General features: G+C 42.6%; 1 protein-coding gene across 1 annotated transcript in view; it reads left to right on the top strand.

Annotated features, from left to right (window-relative positions):
- Positions 1-26,990, top strand: part of LOC103590216 (propionyl-CoA carboxylase alpha chain, mitochondrial-like) — a 130,039-nt gene extending 103,049 nt beyond the window's left edge. Inside the window, exons 4-6 of the mRNA XM_008572411.1 lie at positions 12,194-12,334; positions 23,754-23,831; positions 26,648-26,990. Of these exons, the coding sequence (XP_008570633.1) occupies positions 12,194-12,334; positions 23,754-23,831; positions 26,648-26,716 (288 nt within the window). The 3' untranslated portion in view covers positions 26,717-26,990. The remainder of the gene's footprint in view (positions 1-12,193; positions 12,335-23,753; positions 23,832-26,647) is intronic.
- The last annotated feature ends 215 nt before the right edge of the window (positions 26,991-27,205 follow it).

Raw genomic sequence — 27,205 nt, 5'->3', positions numbered from 1 at the left:
GCAAATCCATCTGGCTAAGAATGATCCAGTCGGAGCATATAGAGGGGGTCTAGTTTTTAAGCCTGTGAAACAGAGGCCCAGCCCCGATCCATGGCAAATTCACTGCGACAGACATGACCGAGTGGGGCCAATGAGCAAGGCCCACCCCTCACCCCACCTCCCCAGGCTCTGCCCGCCTCGTGATTTCAACACAGAGGAGGGGGTTGCAGGGCAGCACAGAGTGGCTGATATTGTGTGTCCCTGGTCCCTGGATTATAGACACAAGTGAATGTCCCCTAGTCTTGTTTTGTGGGCTACTATGTAGCGTTATTCAATTATAATGGTAGAAGAGGTGAACAGGCACTTTTCATTTTGATGAGACAGCCATCCCTTACAATTTAGTCCATAGGGACACAGCACTCACTTCTGTGACTAAAGCTTTGGCAGTTTTTTGTTGTTGTTGTTGTTGTTTGTTTGTGTCTTTTTTGTTTTTGTTTTTGTTTTAGCATTTCCGGCCTTCTAAACTCTTGAAAATCACTGAGTGGTTACAGTTTATGAAGTTCAAAGAGCCTTAGAGTGCAATGTTGTAACACGAAGGTCAAGGGTTTGGATCCCCAAACTGACCAGCTGCCAAAAAATAAGTAAATAAGTAAATAAATAGTTAAGAGAAGTTTATGTTGATTGGTATGAATATTAGGATATGAAATAAATATACTCTCTTAGAGTGAAGGATGGGTTTAGGGAGAATTCTAGTGGAGTCATTGCAAGCGGGCAGAGTTGTCTGTTATATGCAGATAACAAGTCACGCTGTTGGGGATAATTAGAAAAAAAAGAAACAGTTGAGAAAAGAGGGAGGAAGGGGACAATGGCAGAGTCCGTGAACTTCCAGCGCAGCAGTGGGAAAGGTAGACGCTGAGGCGGAGCAGCCCGGGCGGGCTGTAGAGTTGTATCTACATGTGGGCCTTGGGATTCCTGGGGCGGAGGGAGCTGCGTTGGGGGTGCGAGGCCGAGGGGCCAGTGGAGGCTATTCCGTGGCCTTCTGGAGTTGTCATGGGCAGAATCTGTGTATCACGGAGGGAAGCTGGGAATAACACGAGGGTATGTGGGGATTTGCCCCCTGCTTAACACCAGCTAAGCAGGTACAAAGAAAAACAATTTACCTCCAGTTTATAGTGAGTCCAGTATAATGAATGACAAAATATCATCGATTCTCCCTTTTGAAATAAGCTCTCTTCATTGTTTTATTTACCCAGTGTAAAAGTATTTGTAGGAATAAATATATATGTTTACACAGATTTGTGTGAGTAAAAGCTGTACAATAAAAATTATTAACATTACTTCAGGGGAGTGGGAGTGGATGAGAGAGGGGGATTATTAACTTGTTTTATACACCTCTTTACTGTAGGACTTGTTACAACAAGCTTTTAACTAATTTTTACTCCATAAAATACATTTAAAATTTTATAAGCGCTTTCAAGTTTCACTTGCAAACTCAGTCCCTCAGTTCTCTTTTTCTCGTAAAATCACAAGTTCCCCAAATATGAATTCTCCTGTGTGAGAAATTAGAAACATAGTCTTAAAGTCTGGGGAAAGGTCATAGTCACATCGGTGTGGACAGAGCAAGGGTCCCAGTCAGGAGAGAGTGCTCATATGAGAGGTGGGTAGAAGGCCAGATTGTTAGGCTGAAAGTATTGACAGAGGAGATTCCAAATGAAGGGAATCAGCATAAAGAATGAAGGTAGGTGTGTCTGCGTGCGAGAGGGAGAGGGAGAGAGAGAGAGAGAGAGAGAGAGAGAGAGAGAGAGAGAGAGGAATTCTGGACCCAGCCAGGGCAGCTCCTTTGTCTCCTCAGGGACCATGCCAAGAATTCTAGTGTCCACACTTTCACTTAATTTCCCCTCTGTCTATAGACATGTATTACTAATAATGACAACAAAAACAGCAGTGATGACGGCTGTTAAATACTTACATGGCATTTCTGTGTTCTGAGCATTCTTCTTATTGGAATGCACTTAATAAATACAATAGCCTTTTGAAATAGGCACTGTTATGATCCACAATTAATAAATATGGAATCCAAGACATAGAAAGTTTAAGTAATTTTCCCATGCTTCTAAGTGGTGGACTTAGAAGTCAAACCTAAGTAGTCTGACTCTGGATCCTACATGTTAAACCATTACTCTTGGGCTGGCCAGCTAGCTCAGTTGGTTAGAACACAGCCTTGTTAACACCAAGGTCAGTGGTTCAGATCCCCACACCAGTCTGCTGCCAAAAAATAAGCAAAAAATAAATCATTGCTCTCTGCAGGTTTTCTTTTTTCCCCCTGAAGGTTTTCTTTGAGAGGGAGTAAAGTCAAAAAAGCCTACCTCACATTGATCACATTCTTAGTACTCACATGTTTTTATATTGTGTCATTCATGAGTGTCTTTTATCTCTGGCAAGATTATGTTTTTTGAGGTCAGGAGCCAATTTTTTTTCTATTTATTTTGTAGTCTTATATTGCCCAGATATGCATGGTAAGTAGTTTTTGAGTGAATGAACCAAACTGTCTCTCTAATTTTTTATGTACCTCTTTAAGTGTCTAAGGAAATGACAACCTGATCTAGAAGCTTTCTTAATATCAGGGCCAACTTCCTTTCTTTGATTTTAGAGCCAGATATGGTGTTTGAAGAATTTAATCTATTTACTCCCAAATGTGGAGCCATAGAGCCAGAACTCTAACAATTAGAAGTTGTTAAACCAAGATGTCCCACAATATGCAATTAAAAAAGAAGTCAACCACTGTCTTATTCTGGACAATGTTTAGAAAGGAGACAGGAAATAGTATTTGATGAGCAGTTATTTTCAGGCACTTGCTAGGTGCTTTGCAAATCTTTGTAAATTTAATTCCCAAAACAATCATTCAAGACATGTATTATCTTGATTTTAGAGATGAAATTTCTTCTGAGAAGTTAGGTCACTTGGTCAAAAGGTGACGTCCTGTTGGGATGTCAAACTCAGGACGGTTGGCTTAAAAGATTGGGCTTTCCATCTCTGCTGCTTTCAACATGGCAGCCACATCTCCTTTTCCCCAGATTGATCATGTGGCTTTACAGGTCTCTCCCACCTTCAGCATTAAATGTCCTGTTCTATATAAAGCACAATATGCAGGGTGCCAACAGTCCATCCTGCAGCCCAGGTTAAATGGCTAAGATATGTCAGAATTATAAACTGTAACATTGCTAAGTAACTTCCCGATAGAGATCATTCTTATTGCTCTGGACCAACGTGTGAGGGGGTATTGGGTTGTTTTCTACTTTGATTTCCTTGGCCAACAGTTGACTACCCAGCATCATGATCATCTCTAGGTTTATTTGCTTTGCCTTTATATATTTTAGTTTCTGAATTTCTGTTCAGTACAAGCCAGCATTTTGGCGTGTTCGATACTGAGTTTCTTCAGTGAATTCATAATAGTAAAAATATTTTATCATTTAGGGCTGGCCCGGTGGTGCACTGGAGAGTGCGCCGCTTGGGAGTGCAGTGGCGCTCCCGCCGAGGGTTCGGATCCCATGTGGAGACCGGTTCCTGCTCACTGGCTGAGCGCGGTGCGGGCGTGACACCGAGGATTGCGATCCCGTTGCCGGTCCCCGGTGCGGGCGCGACACCGAGGGTTGCGATCCCGTTACCAGTTAGTAAAAAATATTTTATCATTTAAAAAATCCATATAAAGGCAAGAGCATTGCTAAAGAGGCCCTGGCATTGGCATAATTCCCAGGCCTCTGGTGTTACAACTCAGGGCTTAAGAACTTACAGGAGAAATCAAGCTCCCCATCTTTTTTTCCCCAGAGTTCATTTATTCTGCACCCTATGGCAGCATCACTTTAACTTGAGATGAGCAAAGAATAATTCAAATAGATTAAAGAAAAGGGGAGTGGGGAGCATAGCAAAATGGTACACTTCCCTACCTATGTGCTTATTTACATAATTGTGTTTTTGTAACATTTCCTGTACTTTTCTGTAAGCTGATGCTGCCCTAATTATAGATTTTTCAAAAGAACACTTCATTGTACCCCAAATTATATAGTACTTTAAAAAGGTACCTTCGTACTGGTTTACCAAATACTTTATAAACTTGTAATTACATAAAACAATTTAGGGTATAGAATGGAAACAGCCTGTACTTTTAACAGATGTTGGTATTGTTACATAATTGAATACAAGGCTTTCAAAGATCTATAATATTTTTCTTGTGTAAAAGGAAAAAAATGACTCATTATAGTCATAATTTGTCACGGAGACTCCTGATCAAAAAGAATGCACATGTTCTATTTTGTGAGCTCTGTACAGTTCATTGTAAATGGACTTGCCTTTGTGGCTGTGAAAGTGCCACTTATTCCAACAAATTGCCTCTGTGGCATTTGTACCTACTTAGACAGCTTGTGGGCACCTGGGCCGAGCAGAGGCTGGGCTCCCTCTGTCATCTGTGCACCTGCCCCAGTGGCGCCACAGTGCTGAGCACCAGGGAGGTGCTCCTCCTTAGGAAACCCACTGCAGACTTCTGAGTGCTCCCCTCCTCTTCAGAACCCACCTCGTAATCCTCAGAAGACCAAGAATGGGGCCAGCTTCCTGCACGGTAGCTCTTTTATTTCATTTTTGGGTCTGTCTTAGCATACAAGCGATTCAAATTACAAGGAAAATAATCTCAGTGGAGCAAAGTGAAGGAAGTACTGTTACTGAGTGCAGAGTCTAAGGTTTAGTTTTCAATTTAATTTTCAGCACTATTATTTTTTAAAAAGTTGCTTCTCTTAGGACATTGGAACTGGTGCCTGGTGTTTCTGATTACAAAAACAAGGCAGAAAAAAAGACTAGGTCAGATTTTGTATTATTGTCAGATATTCCCATATTTTCCTCTCTAGAGGAGATTGTCCTTTTGGAACAAGCCAAAGATACGTGCAAACTTACCCACTCACTCATTCCTTCGGAGTTCTTAGTATTAGCCTTAAGATAGTTCTTCTGTTCTGTGAGGAAACCTTCCCTTTTTAAGCAAGAATTTTGAAAAACGAGTTGCTGAAATAGGCTTCATGTGTTTTGCTTTTTTGTTGGAATTTTCTTCCACCTCTATTTTTGTAATTCTTTCCTCAAAAAATGCTAACATTGCTCACTGTGCTTGTGGCTCCTTGTGGCACATTGATTGGTCCAGCAAAAGACTTCAGTTCAAGAACCAAACTTAGCAGTAACAGAATAAAACCTTGAGTATAAATTGATTCATAAATGTCACTGGACAGGTGTTGAAAGTGATGCATTGTATCACTGCAACATATTGACATTATCAGTTGTATGTCACTAAACAGTTAGGCTAACTGAGTGATTTACTTTGTATTTAACTGCCTTTTTCAACTCAACCAGAGGTAGCAAATGTTGAGGAACGGGGATGCAGTATCAGAAATCATATATTTTCTTCTGTTAATACTAGCATCACTGCCATGCAGGTGATGGGTATTTCGGCTTTGGCTGTGGGCTGTAATGCTCTACATTAAATGGCCTAAACAAGTGATTAACGACTGGGAGCAGGTCCTTAGACTGCTTCCAGATCTTTCTCCAGTGCATTTCCAGTTGTGTCATCTCCTGCACGTATAGGAGGGATTGTTTCAGGGTAGTTCCCACTATTTATTTTGCTGACATCAGTTTCTGCTTCAAGGGCCCTTGACGATTTTGTTTTGTTTTGTTTTAATTATTTAGTGTAATGACCCAAACCTTAAACTGTTGAACTTGAGGTTGCAATACAGGTGTCCTTAGTTCAGCAGTCAGATATATAAGGACCACTCTGTATGGTAAAGGTAATGATTGTGGGCCCCCACAAAGAAGCTCTGGGCTATTTTCCCAACTTTCAGGTATTATAACTTGAACCAGACATTCTAGTTTCTTGGGACATTGTTTTGTTTCCTTGCAAATTATCATGGTTTACGTATTTCACAAGGCTAAACTATGCACAGTATTTCTTAAACGCACACTTGCCTTAGATGGATATATTAACTGTTACCCTGAAGTTGAGAGTTTGAACTATTAACTGGCCCACTGCATTTGTTCTCTGTGTAAAATTTTGTTATAACAGTGCTAATTACTAAACAGCTGAATTTGTGAAAAAGTGCACAGCAGTAATTTGCACCTTACTGTTGCCTTGCTATTAAAAAAAATTGTGAACACATACACAGGGCACATGCACTTGATTTATGAACTTCCCAAGAGCACGTTTATCTGTGTGGATCAGTAATGGTTTGACTTATTGTAGATAACATTTGGTTTCTATATTGTGCTTTTGAGACACTATTTTACCCTAATAAGAGCTGTTGAGTGCAGAATAGGACATTTTAAATAGGAAGAGTAGCATTTGGAGATAAAAGACTGAAGCTTTTAAATTATTACATAGTATTTATTTATTTATTGCTAGTTTTAGAAAAACAAGAAAAAATATCTCCTTTCTATTTCCTTCCTATTGATGCAAAATCATGAACTGGAATAGTCAGATTTTAGTGTTTTGGTGATAGTGTTGAAGTTGTGTTTCAATGGCAGATGAAAATGATTCTATTCTGTTGGGTTCACATCCTGAGTAAATGCTTCCACATAGAGTCTATAACAGATGTAAACCAGCATAGTTGTATGTGTGTGTGTGTTTGTTTTTTGTTTTTTGGGTTTTTTTTTTTAAGTCTAAAAGAACAACTTCAAGTCTTGGGAAAGAATTTATTTTTGCCCTGTGGATGGCTCATAAACATCTATCTCCTTCAGGTAGTTTGCAAGTGTTACTTATTAACCAGTGAGCCAAAAACCTAGATAAGGAGTTCTATTTGAAAACTATACATTCCATGTTTTTATAAATGTTTATTCAGATTAATTCCACGTACCTATTATTTGGATTTCTGGCAGCCATAACTTTTAAAAGAAATCTGTGTTCCTAAAAGGGAATGTAAAAGAAAATTTTTCTTTCCTAGTACCAGAGTTTTGCTGTACTTGAAGAAATCCTGCTCCTGGGCAGAAAGCAAAGGTTTCAAAGGAGCCTCATCTCCATATGGTTGTACTTGATAATCCTTTATCCACCATCTTCAGCTCTCATTCCTTTGCTTTCTTGCCTGTGGCTACATTTCTATCTCTGCATCAATTAGCACAGTGATTTATACAACAAGCAAGCAGTTTAGAGGTAATGGTACACAATTAACATCTCATTCCACCATAAAGGGTATGCTAAATACCCCAGTCATTGCTTTCTCTGCCTGGAATTGAAATAAGTGTTTGTCCTAATTCATATGCTATCTGATGTGAAGTGGGCCTGCTTTGTACTGCTCCACACCATTAATCTAATTATAGATAGCTGCAAATGAAGTGCTGTCTGAGCTGGGAGATTGAGGAAAATAGCCTTTTGTCATTTAGCATGACTCTGTGAAGCAAGATCACACTTTACAGGGCAATACTGCAAAATGGAAATCTCAATAATATTGCTGCCTGTTGCATCTTTTCTAATTACGACAGCATTGTAAACACAACTGGGCGCTGATATAAATAGAGCTGTAGATATGCTGTCATGTGGGTTGTAGGAAAAAGTCCTCTGAGTGCTGTTGGATTAAATGATGCATCCTGATTGACAGCTACCTTGAGACTGCGCTGATGGAGTTGTCACAGCATTATGCTAACAGGCCACTCTGGCGACTGCAGCTGTGGGGGCTGTGGCTTGCCCAGCACTGCAACTGCTATCTGTTCGGTTCACCTTCTTTGCCCAGGTCGTCTCCAAGAGGACAGCCACAGGCTTCAATTCTGTATGTTTTTAGTACCGTTTCTTGGAGAATTTTGTTGGTTTGTTGTTTTAAGGAGTTGGGCTGTTGAGCCCTGTGCTGAAGTAGAGGGGAATGTATTTTGCATGGCTTTGAACCATGTTATATTTTTCCTCAAGGGTTAATTGTGTATCCCACAAAGAATTTAGGAAAGGAAAACTTGGTTGAATTACAATTCTGTTTTAATTTATATTCAATGTTTTTCTCTACTTTCTGACACCCTGATGTTTTTAAAGATGCATTTTTTTTTTTTTTACAGCTTGTCATTTCTGTCACTTTAAAAACATTGACGATTCTTCTCCAGCTCTGAGACCTTTAGGGGAATATTTGAGTGTTAGCTCTCACTGCTACACAAATGAAGGCACAGCTTAATGTTTAAGACCCTTGGGGCCAGAGGTATAAAACCTTGAATAGGAAGAGATCCTTATCTTTAAGAAATGGATCTGCCAACATACTTGGCAAGGGGTGGATGTACAGTACAAGGCCAGTGCTTCAGGATGTTAAGATAATTGATGTAAAATAATTTACAGTATAGTTTCATCATCTGCCCTTGACCTGGTGTTGACTGAAATGGCCAACAGTTGACATGAAAAAACAGTAGTTGATCAGCTGTACGTATCCAAATTGTTATTGGAAGAATGACTTACAAATGGAAACTGGAGCTGAGCCCAATTTAAGAGGACACTAGAGGCTCTGAAATCACAAGTGAAGAAATATGTAAAGCAAACTGGATGTCCTCACCTTGGGAGCTGCCACAGACCTCTGAATCATACAACATGGTAGCATGTGGATCTGTACAATCGCTGGTACATCTAGAGGCCTTGGAAAGAAGCACGTGGATTTAAACTCTGTAAGAAGGTGCACATACTACAGAATACAGAAACCAGCAGGATGGCAATTTGTGTGCCCATCTGAGTGCAATGTAGCTCATAGTGAGGGATTCTTTACTGTCTTGGGCGCTGTGTTCTGTGCACGCTCGAACACAAGTGGGCAGGCTGTAACATCCAGTTAAAAAGCATCTGTCCCTCCCAAACTGTGACTGACTGCCGCCTTCTCCCCCAACAACAACTGCACTCTCCCCTCAGCCTTCTCCCTTTTGTCAGGTGCCATGTAAGAGCTGTGTGTTAATTTAAAAAACAATCCTATTGAGTTCATTTTAATTGTCCATCTCTTGTGGTTTTCTTCCTGATCCTTCCATGTCTACTGTGATTCCTTTTCTTTCTTTCTTTTAAGCTTTTGGGAGAAATTTTCTTGTTAGACATGGTTTCACATGGTAGACGCTATAAAATTAATTTGCTTAGAGACCTGGAGCTGGGGTCACTTTTCCATTATTGGGTTATTATTCCCTCCCATTTATCTTCATGTATGTATTGAGGATCCCGAATAGGCCAAGCCCAGAGAGCACCTGTTCCCTGTTCTGAGGTGTTTTTCAAGAAGTGTTTATTAATTTGGCTGTGGTTTGGAGAGCACCTCCCTCAAGCCAGCAGAGTGGAGTTCCATCTGCTGATGAACCTGCAGCTAATCAACTTGCGGCTGCAGCGCTGCCCAGCTCCACTGATGAGCACTTCTCCTCCCTCAGGATTCTCCTGACCCCAGCAGGATGAAAACCTCTGCATCCCACTTCTCCGTCCTGTCAACTAGCCTTTCAAGTCTTGGATTCCCATCCTGAAAACATCAACTTTGCTTGAAAACAACAACAACAAAATTAAAACCAGAACACTCCAGGGAAGTTATGCACAACCCATGAGGAATATTTAAATGCCCGTCATAAAATCAAACTTGTACCCTATAGTCTTTGTACGGGGACTTTCCTGAGATCTCTCAGCTAGTTGGCTGCTCTGTGTCCCTGAAGAATCCAGAGAAACCAATAAATAGCAGTTTTCATCATAAGCTCGGAAAGTGCTGGTGTGCATTTTTAAATGACTGTTTCTGGGGCATGAAAAAGCTTTTATGGTTCTCACCAGGCCATTCATTCTGATGGGCCCATATGCTGCGCCCCGCTCGGGCCCCATCCCGGCACGCGCCCCCACGCACTGCACACGGGCGAGCCAGGAGGTTGTTTTAAGAAGGCGTGTTGTGTGGGTACACTCATGGGTCGGGACAACATCAAAGGTAATCTTAAAAAGAGAACCTTCTCTGTGCGTCCTCTTTTTATATTCAGAAAGGTCATTCCTAAGCTAACTATTTGCAACAAGGCCTCTCCTGAGGAGTTTACTCCGTTGTTATTTTTTACTTGTGATTACAATAAGCCACTTATCCCCCAAACAGATTTAAGAACAATAAACAAATACAAAAGGAAAAGGAACATCTCATCAATAACAAAGACTGCATCTAAAGGCATTGAGTTTTGTGACTCTTTTACATCTCTTTCCAAGCAAAGCAGGAGTCCTACAGAGAAAGGAATCCAAAAGATATGAAAATTATAAAAATAGTAAAAGGATCCAGTTTTAGTCAGGATCTTGTAATTTCTGGGGAGAAATGGAACTAAGTACAAACTTAGCACTTTATTTATATTAAGGCATATTTGTGATGTAGCTAAAATTTGTTTTTTGGTGTATCCACTTTGGTGAAATATGTGGTATATCATATACTCTGAAATGTGTAAAGATACTTTCCCTGAATTTAGAGTTCACGTTTTGTGCGAAAAAACAAGAAAAAAAAAAAAAAAAAAAACCAGATCTGTAAGCTACCCTGAAAACTAAACAACTAAGCACAGTGTTGATCAATCACATAGAAGCAGCATCCCATTGTGATGCCAGCTATAAAAGTAACTTTTTTGTTGACTCTGTTTCCTCTAGTGAGGTTGGGTTTTCTTTTCCAAGGCAGACAGAGAGCGTAGATACCCAAACTGTGCAATTTGGTCCAATTATATTCTCCCCTGTCCCTCCATCTCCCACACCCCCATAGATTTAATGAAGGACTTTGAGGTGCGATTCATTGTTGATAAGTCGTCCCTCTGCCCGGAATGTTTATTAGACTGACAGCAGTATGCACTCTCCTTGCTTTTTTCCCTTGCCACTTATGACTCAGATGAATTTTAATAGGAGCAAAAAGCTTTTATTTGCACTGTAATTTCACTTAAGGATCATATCCTTCAGAAACTGGCAGACACTTGTATGTCTTGATTGCAAAACACACACTCAGGAGTAAAGAAACATGCAAAAGATGTTATTATTCAACCTGTCTCGGTGTCAGAAATCTACTTGGAACTTAGGCCATCAAAGCTCTTCATTGGGGTCCTCCTCCCAACCCTTTTAAACAGGTCCTGGAAAGAACACACTTGTGGACTTCCGCCATTCCTGTACACAATCAAAGGGTGAATTCTGTTTTGTTTTTGCATCCCTGCCATCATGATGCCCACAGGAGGCTTTGAGTTACAGCAGCCTTTTAAAACAAAATGGTGCTGCCTTGATGCCGCTTCTGTCTTACTCAATAGAACTTTGATCTGGTAGGAATCCAGAAATCTTCAAGTGGTGGCTCCAGTTTCACCTAGTAACATTTCCTCAAATCATTTTATCTTGTTTCTGTTTGGATGGACCAAACTGTGGCTCATATATTTATTCACAGAGATCTAGGATTTTTCCTGTGAGGTAGGAATGTTCTTTATGAGAAATGATGTTTGCCTGAACTGCCTTTAAGGTGCCCCTAGCTGTTTGAGAGCCACCTGCAAAAGGTGCCATGAGAATACTTGGCTGTGCATATTGTTTTCTCTCAATGTTTTTAAAATCTTGGGGTTATTGTCTCTCAGTGAAGAAGGTACTCTTGTTATATTTTATCTTTATCCTGACAGTTCTGTTACATTGGAAAGACTACGTAATGCTGTGCCTAAAAAGAAAAGCTGACTTTTTCAATCATGAATATAACATTTTTTGTCACTGAAAAAGATTTGAATTTAAAATATTGTTTTGCCCAAAATGAACACTGAAACCCTTTGTCTTAACTTATTGATACACAGAGCAGCAGCTCTCAGGGGGGTTGTGGGGAGTTTGCGACAGCAGTCTGCTGCCATCTGCTGGCTTGCGTTCACAGTGTCACCGCCTTTATCCCCGTGGCTGACCCAGCTCTGGGGACTTGTTTTCATTGGGATAAGTTTGCAAGCAGGAAGGGAATACAAGTAAAATTCTCACTGTTGTTTATAAAGTTTTGAGATGCTTTTCTTAAGAATACAGGATAATAATTATTTATTACTAATTAATAACTGGAGTAGTTCTTATTTCGAGAAATTTCTTAAATAGCTGGTACACAATAAATGCCAGAAACAAGCTATTTTATTTTGATGTTGTGTACCATAATTAAAAACCATTTGACTTTAAGGATGTTATCATAACTTCAGTTTGAAAGCTAAAAGCTGATTTTGAATGAACTCTACTCTTGAGGAAAAAGTAATTTGTTTTTGTTTTTGTTTTTCCCTCAAGTACAAAGTACATATCTTAACCAAACTTGCCGCAGAATTGAACAAATTTATGTTGGAAAAAGTGGCTGAGGACACAAGCAGCATTCTGCGTTCCCCGATGCCTGGAGTGGTGGGGGCCGTCTCTGTCAAGCCAGGAGACGTGGTAAGGGCCGTGTCTGTCCCTGTGGGACATGCTGGTCTCCGACTTCCCTTTCCTGAACGACGGCCGGCAGCATGCCCACAGCCTCTGCAGCTCTTTCTTGATTCTCATGACCCCCACAAAACAGCAGAATAGATTCCATGCATTCTTGTCTGCCTGTTTCACGTTTGTACTTGGCTGGTGACAATACCTCTGAGCGCCGCCCATCCCTAATGTCCTGGGCCCGGAACAGAAATAAGGCCAGATTCATTCTGTTATTTTGTAAATTCAGTGTTTCCAGAAGCATTTACTTAAAATTGCTCTTTATTCTCCAGCACTCCTCATGCCAGGAAATAATCCTCCGTTGGGGGAACCTCTTGCATGATTTTTGGAATAAATGTCTAACGGGGAAGGAGAGTGAAGGAAAGGTTAATTCCATAATGTGTAACTGTACAGATTACCAGACCAGTCCTGTAACTTAGTAAATAAAATTTAGGATCACAGTGTGAAGTTTTTCATCTTAACCTTGTGACATTAAAGCGCAAATCAAAGCTATGTTAACATTTCCTAACACGTTCAATCTGAAGATCACTTGCTATGGATGAAATGGTACTATGCCTGTGTGTTTTTTTAGAGCATTGATAGATATGTCTAACTGATTAGCAGAAAAAGTGAAAAGAAAATAATTTAAGATGCAACCAGAAGGTTTCTAGGGGCACTTACGTACTTGTGTTTTTATTTATGTGCAGGAAAATAGCAGCCAAACATGATAGTCTTTCATGAATGATATGGTGATTCCATTTTGTGCCTCAGTCAAGTCATTGGGGTTTACTTATTTTCCTGTAAAGGTTATATTAAAACTGCCTCCCGATTTATTTATTAATAATAAAATATTCTGTTACTATTGTGAAAAATTCATGCAGAATTGGCATTGGCTTCCAGAAAAGTATTTACAATAAATGAATATTAAGAAAAAATGATCAGTTTCAGTTATTTAAATGATTAAGCCTGAAATTGATATGTGAAGTTGGAAAACTGACAACGGTTGCTTCACCTGATCATATAGAGATAGAACTACCAGCTTTTCTAGAAAAGCATCAAAGAAGCTAAGTAGCTATGAAATGTTACATTTACTTTAAAAGCACTGATCTTCCTGGAAGAAAGCACTCATGATTGTCTAACACCCCAATTTAAGGATTTAGGAGGGGCGATACATAAAAATTATATGTGTGTGTGTTGAGTACAGGGGAGGGGTTGGCCTTACGTATCTTCGTTCCACAGGGTTTGGATCACAGAGGATAGCTCCTTGGTCTGGACATTAAGAAACACATGCTTACCCACTACATTATCAGAGCAGCCAGTGGAATCTTCTAGTGACTTCTTGATGTTTAGATTGAGGAATAATGTGAGGAATTTTTTTCATTATTTAATTTTCCTAGAAGCCGTATAGACTGTGTACTGCCAGCCTGAGCTTGTCAGTCCTGTGTAGCTTTAATTATAAAATCACCACTGTGTGTGTGTGTGTGTGTGTGTGTATTTTAAGGGTTTACCTTAAATCCTTACTTTTTTAACACCTGAGTCCAACCCTAAGCAGATGGGTGCAGGGCAGGGGAGGGGGGCAGCTGCTGCCTCGGGAGTGGTGGGACGGGAGGGTTGGGACCACAGTCCTGGCCACTTTTGCCCCACTCCCCTCACTGTGCTGCCGAGAGGCTGGTAAATGGGCACCCCCACGGCCAGGTCAAGGCAGCCTTCTTGCTTCTGCACAACTGCTGCCTCCTAGTCCAGCTTTCCCACATACCAAATAGATTTAGCCTTCATACTTTCCATTTCCTGGTTAATAATTTAATGTGGGAAAGCAAAGCGTTTAGTAAAGGGAAACAATGTGGTATTAGTCCTTGGTCCATCAGAGTAGCTCAAATATTGAAAACACCCACTACTAATTAAATGTGGGTACTCAGAATGGTTTAATTTGAGAACTAACTGTTATAAATATGTTACAGTGGATCACTGGGGCCTGTATTTTATGTGTTCCTTTAAAGTCAGAGTACATGGGGAGACGCCTAGTGAATTGCTCAGAGTCCCGGGACCTTCGTCTTCCTTGTGAACGCTGTTTGCACGCGTGTGCCTGGGCTGGGCAGTTGGAGCAGATGCTTGCTTTTATTCCTCTCTTTTGGTCCTTGCATATTTTCCTTTCATATTCTGTACCATTGTGTTTTGATAAAACAGTGTTTTCTCTTGAATTACTATCTGTGAAAAACGTCCCAAACTGCCAGTACCGAAACCAAATGCAGGGTGAGTTTGTCGGCTTTTATCACAGCTTCTATAGTTAAATTCTGCCTTGTGTAATTAAAGCACAAGAAACTTTCCTTGACCAAAGGCCAGCACTTACTTGAGGCCCATTATAAGAAAATACTACTTGTAACTTGTAAGTTTGCGGTTTTAACTTGTTTTAATGCTGCAGGGCTTGTTGTGTTTTTCTCAGCAATAACAATAGCTGAGTGAGGTTCCACTTTTATCAGTAGAAAGATAATGGAATCAATCATCTCTGTGTATTTTCAAGGAAACAAGGACCTGAAAACAACCACACGGGCCTTGAACAGAGTTTACAAACCTCAGGAAGAAGATTTGGGGTGGCCGTTTAGGAAGTAATAAGTTTGGGGGCTTGGTATAAATGTCTGAGAAGGATTGATTTGAAATATTTTCCTTTCCTTGAACACAGGAGTTGTATTTTACTCTAAGTGCTTTTTGATGGTTCACACAGCAAAAGTTCCTAATACTTTTTATTTTTCATTTTTTTTGCAGCTGGCCGGTACAGGAATTGAACCCTGGACCTCGGGTTATCAGCACCATGCTGTAACCAACTGAGCTAACTGGCCAGCCCCTAGTACTTTTTAAATGTCTGTAATATACTATTTAACATTAAATGTGGCAGTAAAATCATTTTTTAAATGATCGTATAATAGTCATTTTGAACATGTAGAGAGGGCATGGATGTTTGTTAATTAACAGTAAAATGCATATAAGCAAACAAACCAATAAGAAACAAAGTAGGAGTGGATTATTAAAGTCAAGAATCAAAATTTAATTCAGAAAACAATTGATAGAATGATCTTTGTATGCCTTTTCATATGACCTTTTTTATATGCTTTCTGAAATTGTTTTTGCAATGACTGATTTTCAATTGTTTGGAAATTATTTTTCCGTGCATATAGTACTCTCATAAACTGGGAACACTTCTTTTATCCAAGTTAGCGTTTTTTATGACTTGTTTTAATTTTTTAAACTTCCATCTTTATGATATTCTTGAACAAAAATATTAAGAGTACTATGCTTTCAGAGTAATGGTGGAATACATTTTTTCCGCATGTTAATGTTAGACTTACAGCTTCTGAATTAATTGTATGGTTTTCATTTTGACTTTGAAGGATAAAATAAAGTCATTATGAGCACATTTGCTTTTGTTAGGCTTTTGATATCAGAAACAAAACAAAAAAAGTAATAAAAAAGAGCCAGCCCAAGGAGACGCTTTAACATTGCATTTAGTTAAGATTCTTTCAAGTTATGTTTGGATTCTGTAGCCACCTCAGATTCACATAAAAAATATTCTTCTTCTTTAATACATCAAAAAATCAAGGAAGACACAAACCAGAAGCAGGCTGTGTACTCTTTCTTTCCTAATTATTAGTTTGTGACTTACTGGTTTGTAAAACCAGGTAAAATAGTAGATTGATATTAAGTACCTGTTGCTGCTTTTTCTTGCCACTTAGCCTGTTCAATATTAGTGAGACAGACTTTGGGTACTTTTGTGGGGCCAAGATGAGGAAGATCCACTTTGTAACGGAACTGACCTTTTGCAGAAGGGCAATGGGTATTTGGAATTGTTGCTCTCCTGAATGATGCCTTAGGCAGAAAAAATGGTGTACTCTTCAGTGCACCCATGAAAACATTCCGTTCATAATCATTAACAGCAGCACCACCCAGAAGTCACCTGATTTTCTCCCTCCTTGCTTGAACATGCTCTTCAGGGGCGGGCTTCCAGCAGTTGGGTGGCCAGGGACCACAAGACCGGGGCACCCACTGCAGATCATGACATTCACACCTGCCCTTTGTAACCAAACCTTGGGGAATTGAGTTTAGAACTCATCTTGGGGAAATGGCAAATAAACTTGGTGAGAGATTTTTTTTTTCATTTCTTGAAGAAACAGGATTTGAAAACTCCTTAGCTCTTAGGTTTTCCAGATGAGAAGTGTTGGATTGGGCCCCCCATGTGTGTGTGTGTGGGGGGGCAGGGGGCATTGCCCTTTGGTGCCTCATGCAGCCCAGTGTCAGGAACTGCATCTTTTTTTTTTTTCCCTGGTGGCTGGCGGGTACGGGATCCAGGATCCAAACCCATGACCATGGTGTTCATGAAGTCTGTGCTCTAACCACTAAACAACTGGCCAGCCCATGAAACTGCATCTTTCCCTGTTAGAGGAGCTAGCCTGGCTGTTTGATAGATTTTCTAGTTTCTGGATACCGTGATTTGCAGTCATAAAATAATTTCAATAATTAAATTTACATATTTTATAGCGGTGGTTACTCCAGAAGTTCATTTGACATAATGCCAGTTGTTCATCAAAACCTCAGATTGTATTCCACAGCATGTATCCACAGATTCATGCACTCATTAACATTCTTCAAACTTTTTTTTTTTTTCTTTTGGTGGCTGGCCGGTAAGGGGATCCGAACCCTTGACCTGGGTGTTACCAACACCGTGCTCTTACCAACTGAGCTAACTGGCCAGCCCTCAAACCTTTAAATTGTGAAATACTACAAATATACAGGAAGTTATAGAGAATAATCTAACAAGTACTCATATGCTTTCTGTTGACCTTTATCATATTTGTTTCAGATTTTACTTAACAATTAAACAATACATATACCATGAATTTGTCATGTCCCCAATCTAATTCCTGTCTTGTCTTCATCAGAGGTAATGATTCTCCTGAATTTGGCATTTTAATCTTTTCCAGGTAACATCTATTTTTAAATTTTAGGATTAGTTTTTGTTGGAGTTAACAGGGAATTTTTACAATTTAACTTAATGAGAATTATCATTATAAAATAAAAATATTTTTTATAGATCAATTTATAAGTCAAATGTTATAGGACAGTCTTCTATAAGCTTGGCATTTGATTTTATTTTTCAAAGAGTGATCTACTTGGGAAGGTGGGATATCTTATCTTTATTTTAAACATTTCCACCTTATCAGAATTCAAAATATCTTTTCTCTTTTGCTAAAAAAAATTAAAAATAAAAATAAATTTTAAAAAATAACAATTTCACTGAGTCTTTTAAAATAGCATACTGCACAAAGGTAGAGAATCCAGACTGATTTCTTAAAGATATTGTGAATGACATCTATTTTAATTAGTTCTCTTTGTAACGATAGTCTTTGGCTCTGGTTTTGAGCTAACTTAGAGGGCAGTAGGGAGTAATATTGTTCTTCATTTTAAGGAATTTTAAGAAAAACTGGACTTGTTTGATATTGGCCCCCACTATGTATTCTTTCTCTGAGCCTCTCAGCTCTCACTGCACAGTTCCAGCGAGTGCCATCGAGAGACGAGGGAGCACCAGGCAGACAGACTTGCATACCTGAGTCCCCTGGAGCCAGCTGCTGTGGCTAAACATGTGGCCTCTTCTTCCACGTGCCCTTCAGAGTGAGTCTGCTTGTGCACACACCCGTTAAAGGAGGCCTTGCACTGAAGATAAGGGTCTGGCGGCATTTCTGCTGTCTGCCCTGTCTTTCTTTGTAATTCGAAGATGGTTCCATCCTTGTTTAAATACTGCACAGTCTCCTGTGGTCTCTTCTCCCTCTCGCTTTACATGGAGATGTTGGGACGTGAATACACATTTCTTCTTCAGGAAATATCAGGGGATATTTACCGGCCTATCTTACTGACTCAGAAAGAGGAAGTTATTATAATCAGATTCCAGTAGTGCCTTTTAACCAAACCTGAGATGCCTTTTTCCTTGTAGCTGTTAACTGCGCCTTTCTTCAGATCTAAGGGCCTTAAAATGCACTGCACTCAGGCACCTGTGTTCTAAGTAGAACAGCCTTTAAAAATGTAATTGAAGGATTTTCACTTTTGTGGAGTAGTCAGCAGGGTTGATATTGATCCGTGTTTTTCGGGTGGCCCAGTGCAGCAGAAGGGGAGACCACAGCGGGCCGGTAAGCCCTCCGAGCCTTCTGTCTAATTTGGCAGAAAAACACAGAATGTAGGACAACAAAAGAAGGCTCCTTTTTCCATAAAAATTCTTCCTCCCACCCACCCTGTTTCCCCAAAAAGGGGACTTAATTTTTCAGCTGCACACAGTGATTTGGTGCTCACTCTTGCATTGAAACAGTTGCTGTCTGAACAGGCAGGAAACAGTTTTCTTTTAATTGCCGAAATCATTCGGAAGTGCTTCATGCCCCGCTTCTATACAGCAGATGCTGTGCATTAATTGGCCTGTGTAGAAGTGACCCAGGGTTCCTTGCAGCGGGCCCAATTTTAGGCAGAGGGTTTAAATAGCTTATTTATTATTTTGTATAATCTGGCATACATTATGTGCTCCTGCACGTGTCGTCTTTCATGGTCTGCAGTTTCTAATGTCATGTGGGTTTCAAAACCTGTGTTTCTCTGGTAATGTACTAGCAGCAGGTAAGCTCAAAATACCATCCATCAGGAGCTAATTTTTTATCCAGATACTCCAGTGACTGATGAACCTGTCTTTTGTATGAATGTTTAGCACAGTAGAAAGCCATATGCCACTGGCACAGTTTCCTCTGCACTCTTTACAGTTGCTAGAGAGTGGGCTTACAAGGGGGGAAGCTCTGTACCATTTATATCCTCTTTCCTATATTTAAACGCTAACACCTTGAAAACAGTCCTGGGTTTGGACGACAAAGGAGGGTAGGGTCTGTCTTCTTAAAGGAAACCTGACTCCCACAATCATTTTCTATATCAGAAATATGACTGCACACTCTTAATAGGGAACCTTGTTTTGTTACTCCCCGTCTGTTCAAAACAGACCTCAGCCCATTAGAAGGGCCTCCCTTGTGTGGGAAGAGCACAGCTGTTACTGTAAATCTCATCCAGTCACTGTATCACCCCCATTTTGTGGCTCTGAAGGATGAAATTGAGAAATGGAATACTGTGCAGTCATCCTTTACATCTCCAATTTTAGGCCTTTGCCATCATTTTCATGCTTTTATTCCAAGTCAAATAACATTAGTGAGCTACACCTTCTGATGAATAGCTGGTATTGAGCACAGCTTTCAGGTCTGTACTTCTGGGGCGCCTTTTTGTGTTTGGTGGTCTTTCCCTCCCCCACCTTCTCTTCTCTGTTTTTTCCTGCACTTTCTCTGAGCTTTCTTTGTGGCCATAGCAGTGTGCAGTTGGAATGATACACGTTGCCAAAAATGTCGCAGTCCTTGCGTGTTTTCTGAGAGGGGCACGTGCAGAAGAAGGTTCTGTGTCTTTTAATGTTTGTAGAAAGAGTGAAGAGAACTTGGTGGGAGGATATTGGGGGCTTTAATCAGAAATAAGAAGTGGTTTAAATCATTAGCACAACAAAGCAATCCTATAAGCTTGAAGATAAAAGTCTCTGGGGAAGGAGTCCTCTGAAAATAAATGGAACTTGATAGATTTCCATATCATTTATAACTTCCCTTAATTACACTTGGAAGACTTGCCAGTAACACTGGAAAATTGGCAGCCTATATCCATTAGAGTCATTTTGCCGACCATGGCAAGCAGCTGGCTTTACTGGATTTTATTTCCCATCACTCACAATTAATCATCAGCTGGAGATGTCTGAAACTCTTCAGCACACGGCAATGCTGGGTGACATTCAGGCCCCCTAAACATGCGAAAATCTGCTGAGTAAATGGGCCGAGTTTTCTCTCAAGCTTACTCGTTTGGGGCAAGGCCGGCTCCCGCTTAATGAGTGCCGCTCTGATAATCAGATACGAATGTGAACCCTGACCCCGTGTCAAAGGAGAGGACGCAATAAGCCGGATGAAGGATACAGGACTCAGGCCTAGCAACTTTACACCAATTAGACAGGGAGCGGAGAAATACATCAGGCCCACTAGGTTTATCAAAGAGACTTGCGAGGCTTGTGACCATTTTGTAAGCCCAACACTGGAGACATCCTGTCATAATCATTAAGACTTTATCAGATGATTCACAAAAGTGTTAGAGAAGCGTGCGCACACAGTCCTGCAGGAGCAGGGCCCTCACATGTGAGCTGCCTGGTGGAAGCGGACTGTGAGCGCCTCTCTGCACCCAATTAATGCCCCGGCTTCCTGAGCCCTTGGGGACATGCGGACCGTGGTGCCTCTGCTGGGCCCACTGCCCAGCTCCCTTGCACGCTCCAGGGTGGGCGAAATGTCCCACGGGAGCAGACACTGCAGGGCAGAGGGGCTCCAACGCCGGAGGAGAGAGTGTGGCCTGGGATCCCAGCTTGGGTGACAGCCACCTCCCAGAGACCAGGGCAGGTGTCTGTGTTTCCACTGCACTCTCTGGCACACAGCTGGTGCCATATTTGGTTTTTCAACTTGTTTTTTGAGGGATAAAATAAGTTGAAATTAGATGAAGCGCTGTGTGAATACATGTGTTTGTGTGCCTGCGTGTGTGTGTGACATGGTCCAATTAGACAAGACGTGTCTCACAGTTTTGTGGGTATGCAGGCAGTGTGTAAGGGCTGTGTCTTAGGGATGAGTAAGTGAACAGTCTCCAAAGCAGACCGCTCCGGGTGAACAGAGGAGGGAATGGATTACTTAGGTTTGCGTTTGCAGTGAGATCCTTGAGGCAAGCCGGAGACACAGCGAGAGGAACGAGGGAGCGGAGGTGGGCTGGCGAGGCCACCCGAGCAGCCGGGATCTGATCTGTGACTCAGTGCTGGGCCACGGGTCAGGCAGAGGATGGGATCACCTTGGATCCGCTGACCTCTGTTTTCCTGTCAATCAAATTGCCAGCCTCACAGTCAGAAGCAGGGACTCGTAACTGTGGGCTTTCCATTTCTCCCAGTCTTCCTGGCTAAGTCAGAGGTTTTGTTTTTCTGATTGATGAGTGGGGACCTAGCGCTTGCAGTCACCTGTATGCCACCTCTTTGCGTGTTGCCCACGTTCCCAGCACACAGAGCCAGCAGGAGGGATGGTCGGGGCTGCAGCGGCAGAGTCACACCTCCCTGTCCCTGTCCTGCTGCCCCAGGCGCTAGTAGGGCCTGGTGCAGAGCCGTGGCCTGGCCAGTGGCCTTCAGCGCGCTTCCTGTGGGTGTCATCATCACGTTGGCCTCTGCCCCTGTGTGTGACCGTTGGAAACCTCCGGGCTTCATTTCTTCAGATTTGCCATTTAACTGTGAATTCACTTTCTTGAAGATCAATATAAAGAGGGAGCAGGGGCTGTCCTGGCCAGCAGATTCTGGCAGTGGGATGGAAGAGGTTGAGCGGCGAGGGTGGGGCACTAGGACTGGTGGAGGGGCGAGGCTGGCCCCCCAGAGAAGCCTGTGGACAGGAGTGGGAGGCCAGCACGCGGTCACCCATAGCGGGCACTGTCCATCTGTGCAGGGAGCAGTGACCAGAGCCCCGAAGCAGAGAGTTGACTCCTAATTTGGGGGTGGAATTTCCATTATGTTCTGGTGACTTCAGATCCGTTTTCCAGAACGCCACCAGGCCCTGTTGCCTGAGTGCCCAGTACCTGGGTCAGGATCTGTTTCGGCGAGTCCCGCTCCTGGACCCTCAGCTTCTGCCTACAAGGCTATGGGCTGGGCCCACTAAGGTTTGCCATGTGGATGAGGATGGCAGCTGCCACTTCTGTGGACTTCGTCCTTCTCCTGTTTTTCTTGGTTCCTGCCTTCCTTTGAAGAGAGAAAAGGTTCTCAAATGAGGACTAGAGGGAGTCACTGTTCCGCCACTTGGCTGGGGAGTCTGCACTGTCCCTGCGCTGCCCCGCTCCCGCCCCGTAGCATTTTGAAGGGCAGCCCTGGCGAGTTGATTCTTTGCTCTCCCTGGAATGCAGACGCCAGGTGACAGCAAATCGAGATGGGCAGTGAGCTCAGTGCTTCAAAGCCCCGCTCTGCAGCACACACAGTGTCTCTCCTCTGTGCCAGCACCGAAGTCTGGCATCCCCTCTTTTCCTGTATTTCTGTGCCAGGAAAAAACAGCCCACCACCTGAACAGCAGAGGAAAGAATACACAGGGCTCCGACACTCGGGTTGCCAGCAAGACAGCTTGCGCCGCCCGGGAGGCTGCAAGGGGGACTTGGAGATCATCTGGGGATTTCAGGAAGGAAGATTCTTCAGGCACTTCTGCGGCACTGGACAAGCTTGGCTGCATTGGTGTGGGTGTCCGGGGCCCCACACCGGGATGTCCACCCACACCCCATGGAGCCGTTGCCTGAGGAAATGGGACTCTCCAGATTCAAAGACTGGGAGGCCCCTTTTCACAAAGGAAAGAAAAATCTGGCCAAGCTCCTTGATACTTACCCATCAAGGCAGAGAAACGTGAATAAATAGAGTAGCTTTTAGTCACAGCTGATTCCTGGATGGAAGCCTCACGTTTAACCCCAGCAGGTTTATACCTGGCTCAGCCTGGATTTCCTCCATAGTAAGAGGACCTTCAGAACACGAAGCCGGAGTGAGTGCCTGTGGGAGCTGCTGGTCTGCTCGCAGACAGGGGGTGTAGCTCTAGAGACCATTCCCTGCATAGGAAGGCGCTTTCTGGGAGCTGTCTTGTTGTCAGTACCTGGTGTGTCTTGCAGGGAATGGGATGGTGGTCCTCATGACCCTGATGCTAAGCAGTTGTTCCCAGCTCCCCAGCACTGTAGGCAGGAATGGTCCATCTTTTTGGTAACAGCTTTACTGAGATATAATTCCCATTTAATACTATTTACCCCTTTAAAGTGTATAATTCAGTAGTTATACTCTATTCACAGAGTCGAGCCATGATCAGTCTATTTTGGGACATTTTTATCAGCCCAAGAAGAAACCCTGTACCCATGAGCAGTCATGCCCGCCCAGCCCCAAGCAACCACAATCTTTCTGTCTGTAGACATTTGCCTATTCTGGACATTTCAGATAAATGGAAAACTTCCCAATTTTGCAGCACCTTTGTTAGCAAAGCCAGACTCAGAGATCCCAAGGCAGAGGATGGGCACAACCAGCATCCCTAGTCCTCCAATATCAGGGATTTTTTTCTAGTGATGACTTGATCATAGAGGGAATGGCCTTTCTCTGCTGTCCCCTAAAGATGAACTTGGAATAGGAAGCATTGGAAGTGGTTGCTTCTGTTTCTGTTTAGGTAAAAATTTCAGCATATTTGACAAAGAAATTCTTAATGGCTTCACTCTTGAGCATTATTGCAAATATAATTAGAAAGCTTTTAAAATCTCTGTCCATTTTTTTTCCATTTTCCAGGTAGCAGAAGGTCAGGAAATTTGTGTGATTGAAGCCATGAAAATGCAGAACAGTATGACAGCTGGGAAAACCGGCAAGGTATGTCCCCAAGTTCCTGCCAGCCCACGCTGGCCTCGTGACAGTTGATTCTGAAAGGGGCCACAGGGGTGAGCTCTCCCAACTCTCCTTTTCGCAGAGGAGGACACGGAGATTGGGGAGCTCTTCCCGCTCTGCACTGAGTGTCCCTGCCTCATGGAGCGGGCCGTCCAAAAAAGAGTCCGTGCTATGTTCTGGTAGTCAAAGAACAATTGTTCATCACATTAATGTCTTCAAATTAAGGGGTCTTTAATTTTTAATGTTGACATCTGTCTTGGAGGCAGTTAGTTATCCGAGACTTCGGTGACACAGCAGGAAATAGTTTTACAGATTGCAAAAATTCATGTAACTCTTCAAGATAATTTTGCACAAAAAGAACAATTCAACTATAGATCAAGAGGAGCTGAAACCTCATGTACAATGTGGGACTTCATGACTTAGGAAGATAAAAAGGAGAGAGATGAACTTTTTTAAGAGTAAAACTTTTTAAATGTATTTTTTCCTCGAATAGAAAAGTCCTTAGCCATAATTTCATTATTCTTCCTACAACTAAAAAGATGTCATTGGTAGGAGAATGATCCTTTTCTGAAGAATGTTTTAGTTTGGAAGTGTCTGTGTGGTGGAGAGTGACAGGAGGTGGAGATGGCAGCAGAGGTTGGCCGTGTCCTGTATGTGGCCACGCCTTGGGGACATCAGGTACAAAGACACCTGTCAGTTCACAACCAAGCCTGTGTCAGAGGGACACAGTCTCTGTCTGTCATGAGGTCTGTCACCCTAGAAGGCAATGAAACTGATTCTCAGAGAAAGGGTACAGGGGATGCCCTGCCTGGCCCCTCTGGGAGGGCAGAGGCCCCGGTGCATGCTGGGGGCCCGGGCAGGGTGCAGACTGCTGCGCTGTCTCCATGGGGCTTGGGAGAGCAGAATGGCATGATTTGCAGTTTTTTTAGGAATCCTTTCTAAATTTGATTACTTTTTTTTTTTTTTTTCCCTTTTTGTCTTTTTTACTGACCGGTAACGGGATCGCAACCCTCAGTGTCGCGCCTGTACCGGGGACCAGCAACAGGTTATCGCAACCCTCGGTGTTGCGCCCGCACCGCGCTCCGCCAGTGAGCGGGAACCAGTCTCCACATGGGATCCGAACCCTCGGTGGGAGCGCCGCCGCGCTCCCAAGCGGCGCACTCTCCAGTGCACCACCGGCCTGGCCCATAAATTTGATTACTTTTAAAAAAATGAATAAGAAAATGTTGGTTTCTTTAATGTAAAAATTGTTATATTTGTTCACTGGGATTATTTAACATTTACACTGCACTAGCCTCACAAAATTTCCTTCCCTGATGAGTACTTGGCCTGGTTGTGGGGGACTGAGAATGTGTGTCAGATACACGCCAAAGGCCCCGTGTTGCTGGACTGAGGTGCTAATGTGGAAATGAGCATGGTCCTAGTTCCCTGAAGGAGTGGGGAGCCATACCCACCATGTGCTTTATTTCCCCCGAGTCTGGCTCTCCCAGGAGAGGGTTGGCTGCTCCCTCGCCATCAGCATCCTGGAGCTGTTTCTCAGGGCTGTGATGGGCACTTGGTGAATCTGTACTTTGGCCCAACCCCTATTAACTGGAGTCCTTCCTGTCCGTTCCATTTCTCTCCTCACCCCAAGGCTCTTGATTCCAGCCAACAGGGCACAGCAGGGGTGGTCTTGAAGCCCCAGCATGGAGGAGCCTGGGGCTGGCAGTTCTTACCTGGGAGGGTGATTATTCCTGCCAGACAAAAGGTTCACAATGGAAACATGTCCTCCAGTAATTGTGGCATCATTAAAAATACATCATATACAAACATTGGAGGCATCAGGATCATAAAAAAGCAGCAACTTCAGTCCAAATAGCATCTGCCAGGCAAGGCCTTTGAAGTGTCCATTGCATAGGTTCACATCGTTCTCAAAAACCTTGGGCTTGCGATAAAGAGGAAAAGGCCCTTCTAGCCTGCTCACTGTGGCACTGCAGGGACACAGGCCAGTGCACTGACCCACATGTCACCAGCACCTCGTTTGCCAGCTGCCCACATGCCAGTGAGTTCTGACCCACTGTGCATTTTCATGCCCAAGCAAGAACCTCCAAGAAGTCAGATGACTGTCTCTTCTCAACTCCTGCCACCCCCTGCTAATTTAAAATCTGAATACAAATGTAGGAAAGCAAATCTTGATTAAAATTGGGAGAAATCGGTAGAATGAGAAGGCACAGTTGCACGTTCCCGTGCCGTGCCACAGAGGGCACCTGTACAGCCACATGGCTTTTGAGGATTTCATTATGCTGCAGAAGGCAGGTGATGGTCAGGCTAGTGAGTCCTTCTTTAGTTAGTGCCTGCTTTGTCATAGAATTTTTTTTTAAATACTTACCTACATACTACTGTCAGAGGATATTTCTACAGCCTAAAACCATGGGAGAGTGAGAGGGCTGAGTGCCCAGAGCTCATCTGGCATGAACACTTCAGGCTTATGAGGTGCTGTCAGGATCCGAGTGTGCCCAGCACATGGGGCCAGGCAGCAAACCATAGGAAAATTGCCCAGAGCACGTCCCATGCCGGCAGGAGTCAGGCCTGATGAGGACAGAGACAGGAGAGGGGAAGGGGGTGAGTCACAGCCTTCTACAGGGATATCCCTGTCTGTCAGGATCCCCTTGAATGGGCCTGCACGGAGGAGCTCAGACCTGTGCTCCCAGTCCTGCAACACTGTGTTCATTTCCAGAAATGGATTAGCAGATTGCTCCCTCCTGGTTCTAGTTAATAATTCTTACTCTTACCCCCGCCCCATTTTTTTTTTTTAATTCAAGGTGAAATCCATGCATTGTAAAGCCGGAGACACAGTTGGAGAAGGCGATCTGCTCGTGGAACTGGAATGAAGTATTTATAGCCTTTCAGTCATCACCCAATTTAATTAGCCATTTGTATTATTCTTTCACATTCAACTTATCCAAGCGTGTTATAGGAACACTCCTGTGCAGCAGGTTTTACATCATCATATATATTCCACATAAGAATCAAAACCAAGATTCTGCCAAAAAATCACCAATGGAAACTTTTATTGATATAAATACTTGTACATATGATTTGTACTTCTGCTGTGAGAATTCCTAGTGTCAAAATTAAATCAATAAAATCCAGCATTTGTCTAAATATTCGTTTGCCCTTTTTTTGAATGAAGACAATGTACACATAGGCTACAGGCTGTGCCAGTAGACTATAAATACTAGCATTTCATTGTGATCCTTTAAAATATTTATATAAATTCCAGTTCTCTGCCTTCAATTCTATTGAATTAGCATCTGCCATTTTATAATGTGATTACGTTACTTCTTCTGTAACTGACGACCTCACTCCTGTTGCTGATT

Source organism: Galeopterus variegatus, unplaced genomic scaffold (genome assembly GCF_000696425.1).
Source record: "Galeopterus variegatus unplaced genomic scaffold, G_variegatus-3.0.2 Scaffold781, whole genome shotgun sequence".
NCBI lineage: Eukaryota > Metazoa > Chordata > Mammalia > Dermoptera > Cynocephalidae > Galeopterus > Galeopterus variegatus.
This window is presented reverse-complemented; position numbering and strand designations above follow the sequence as displayed.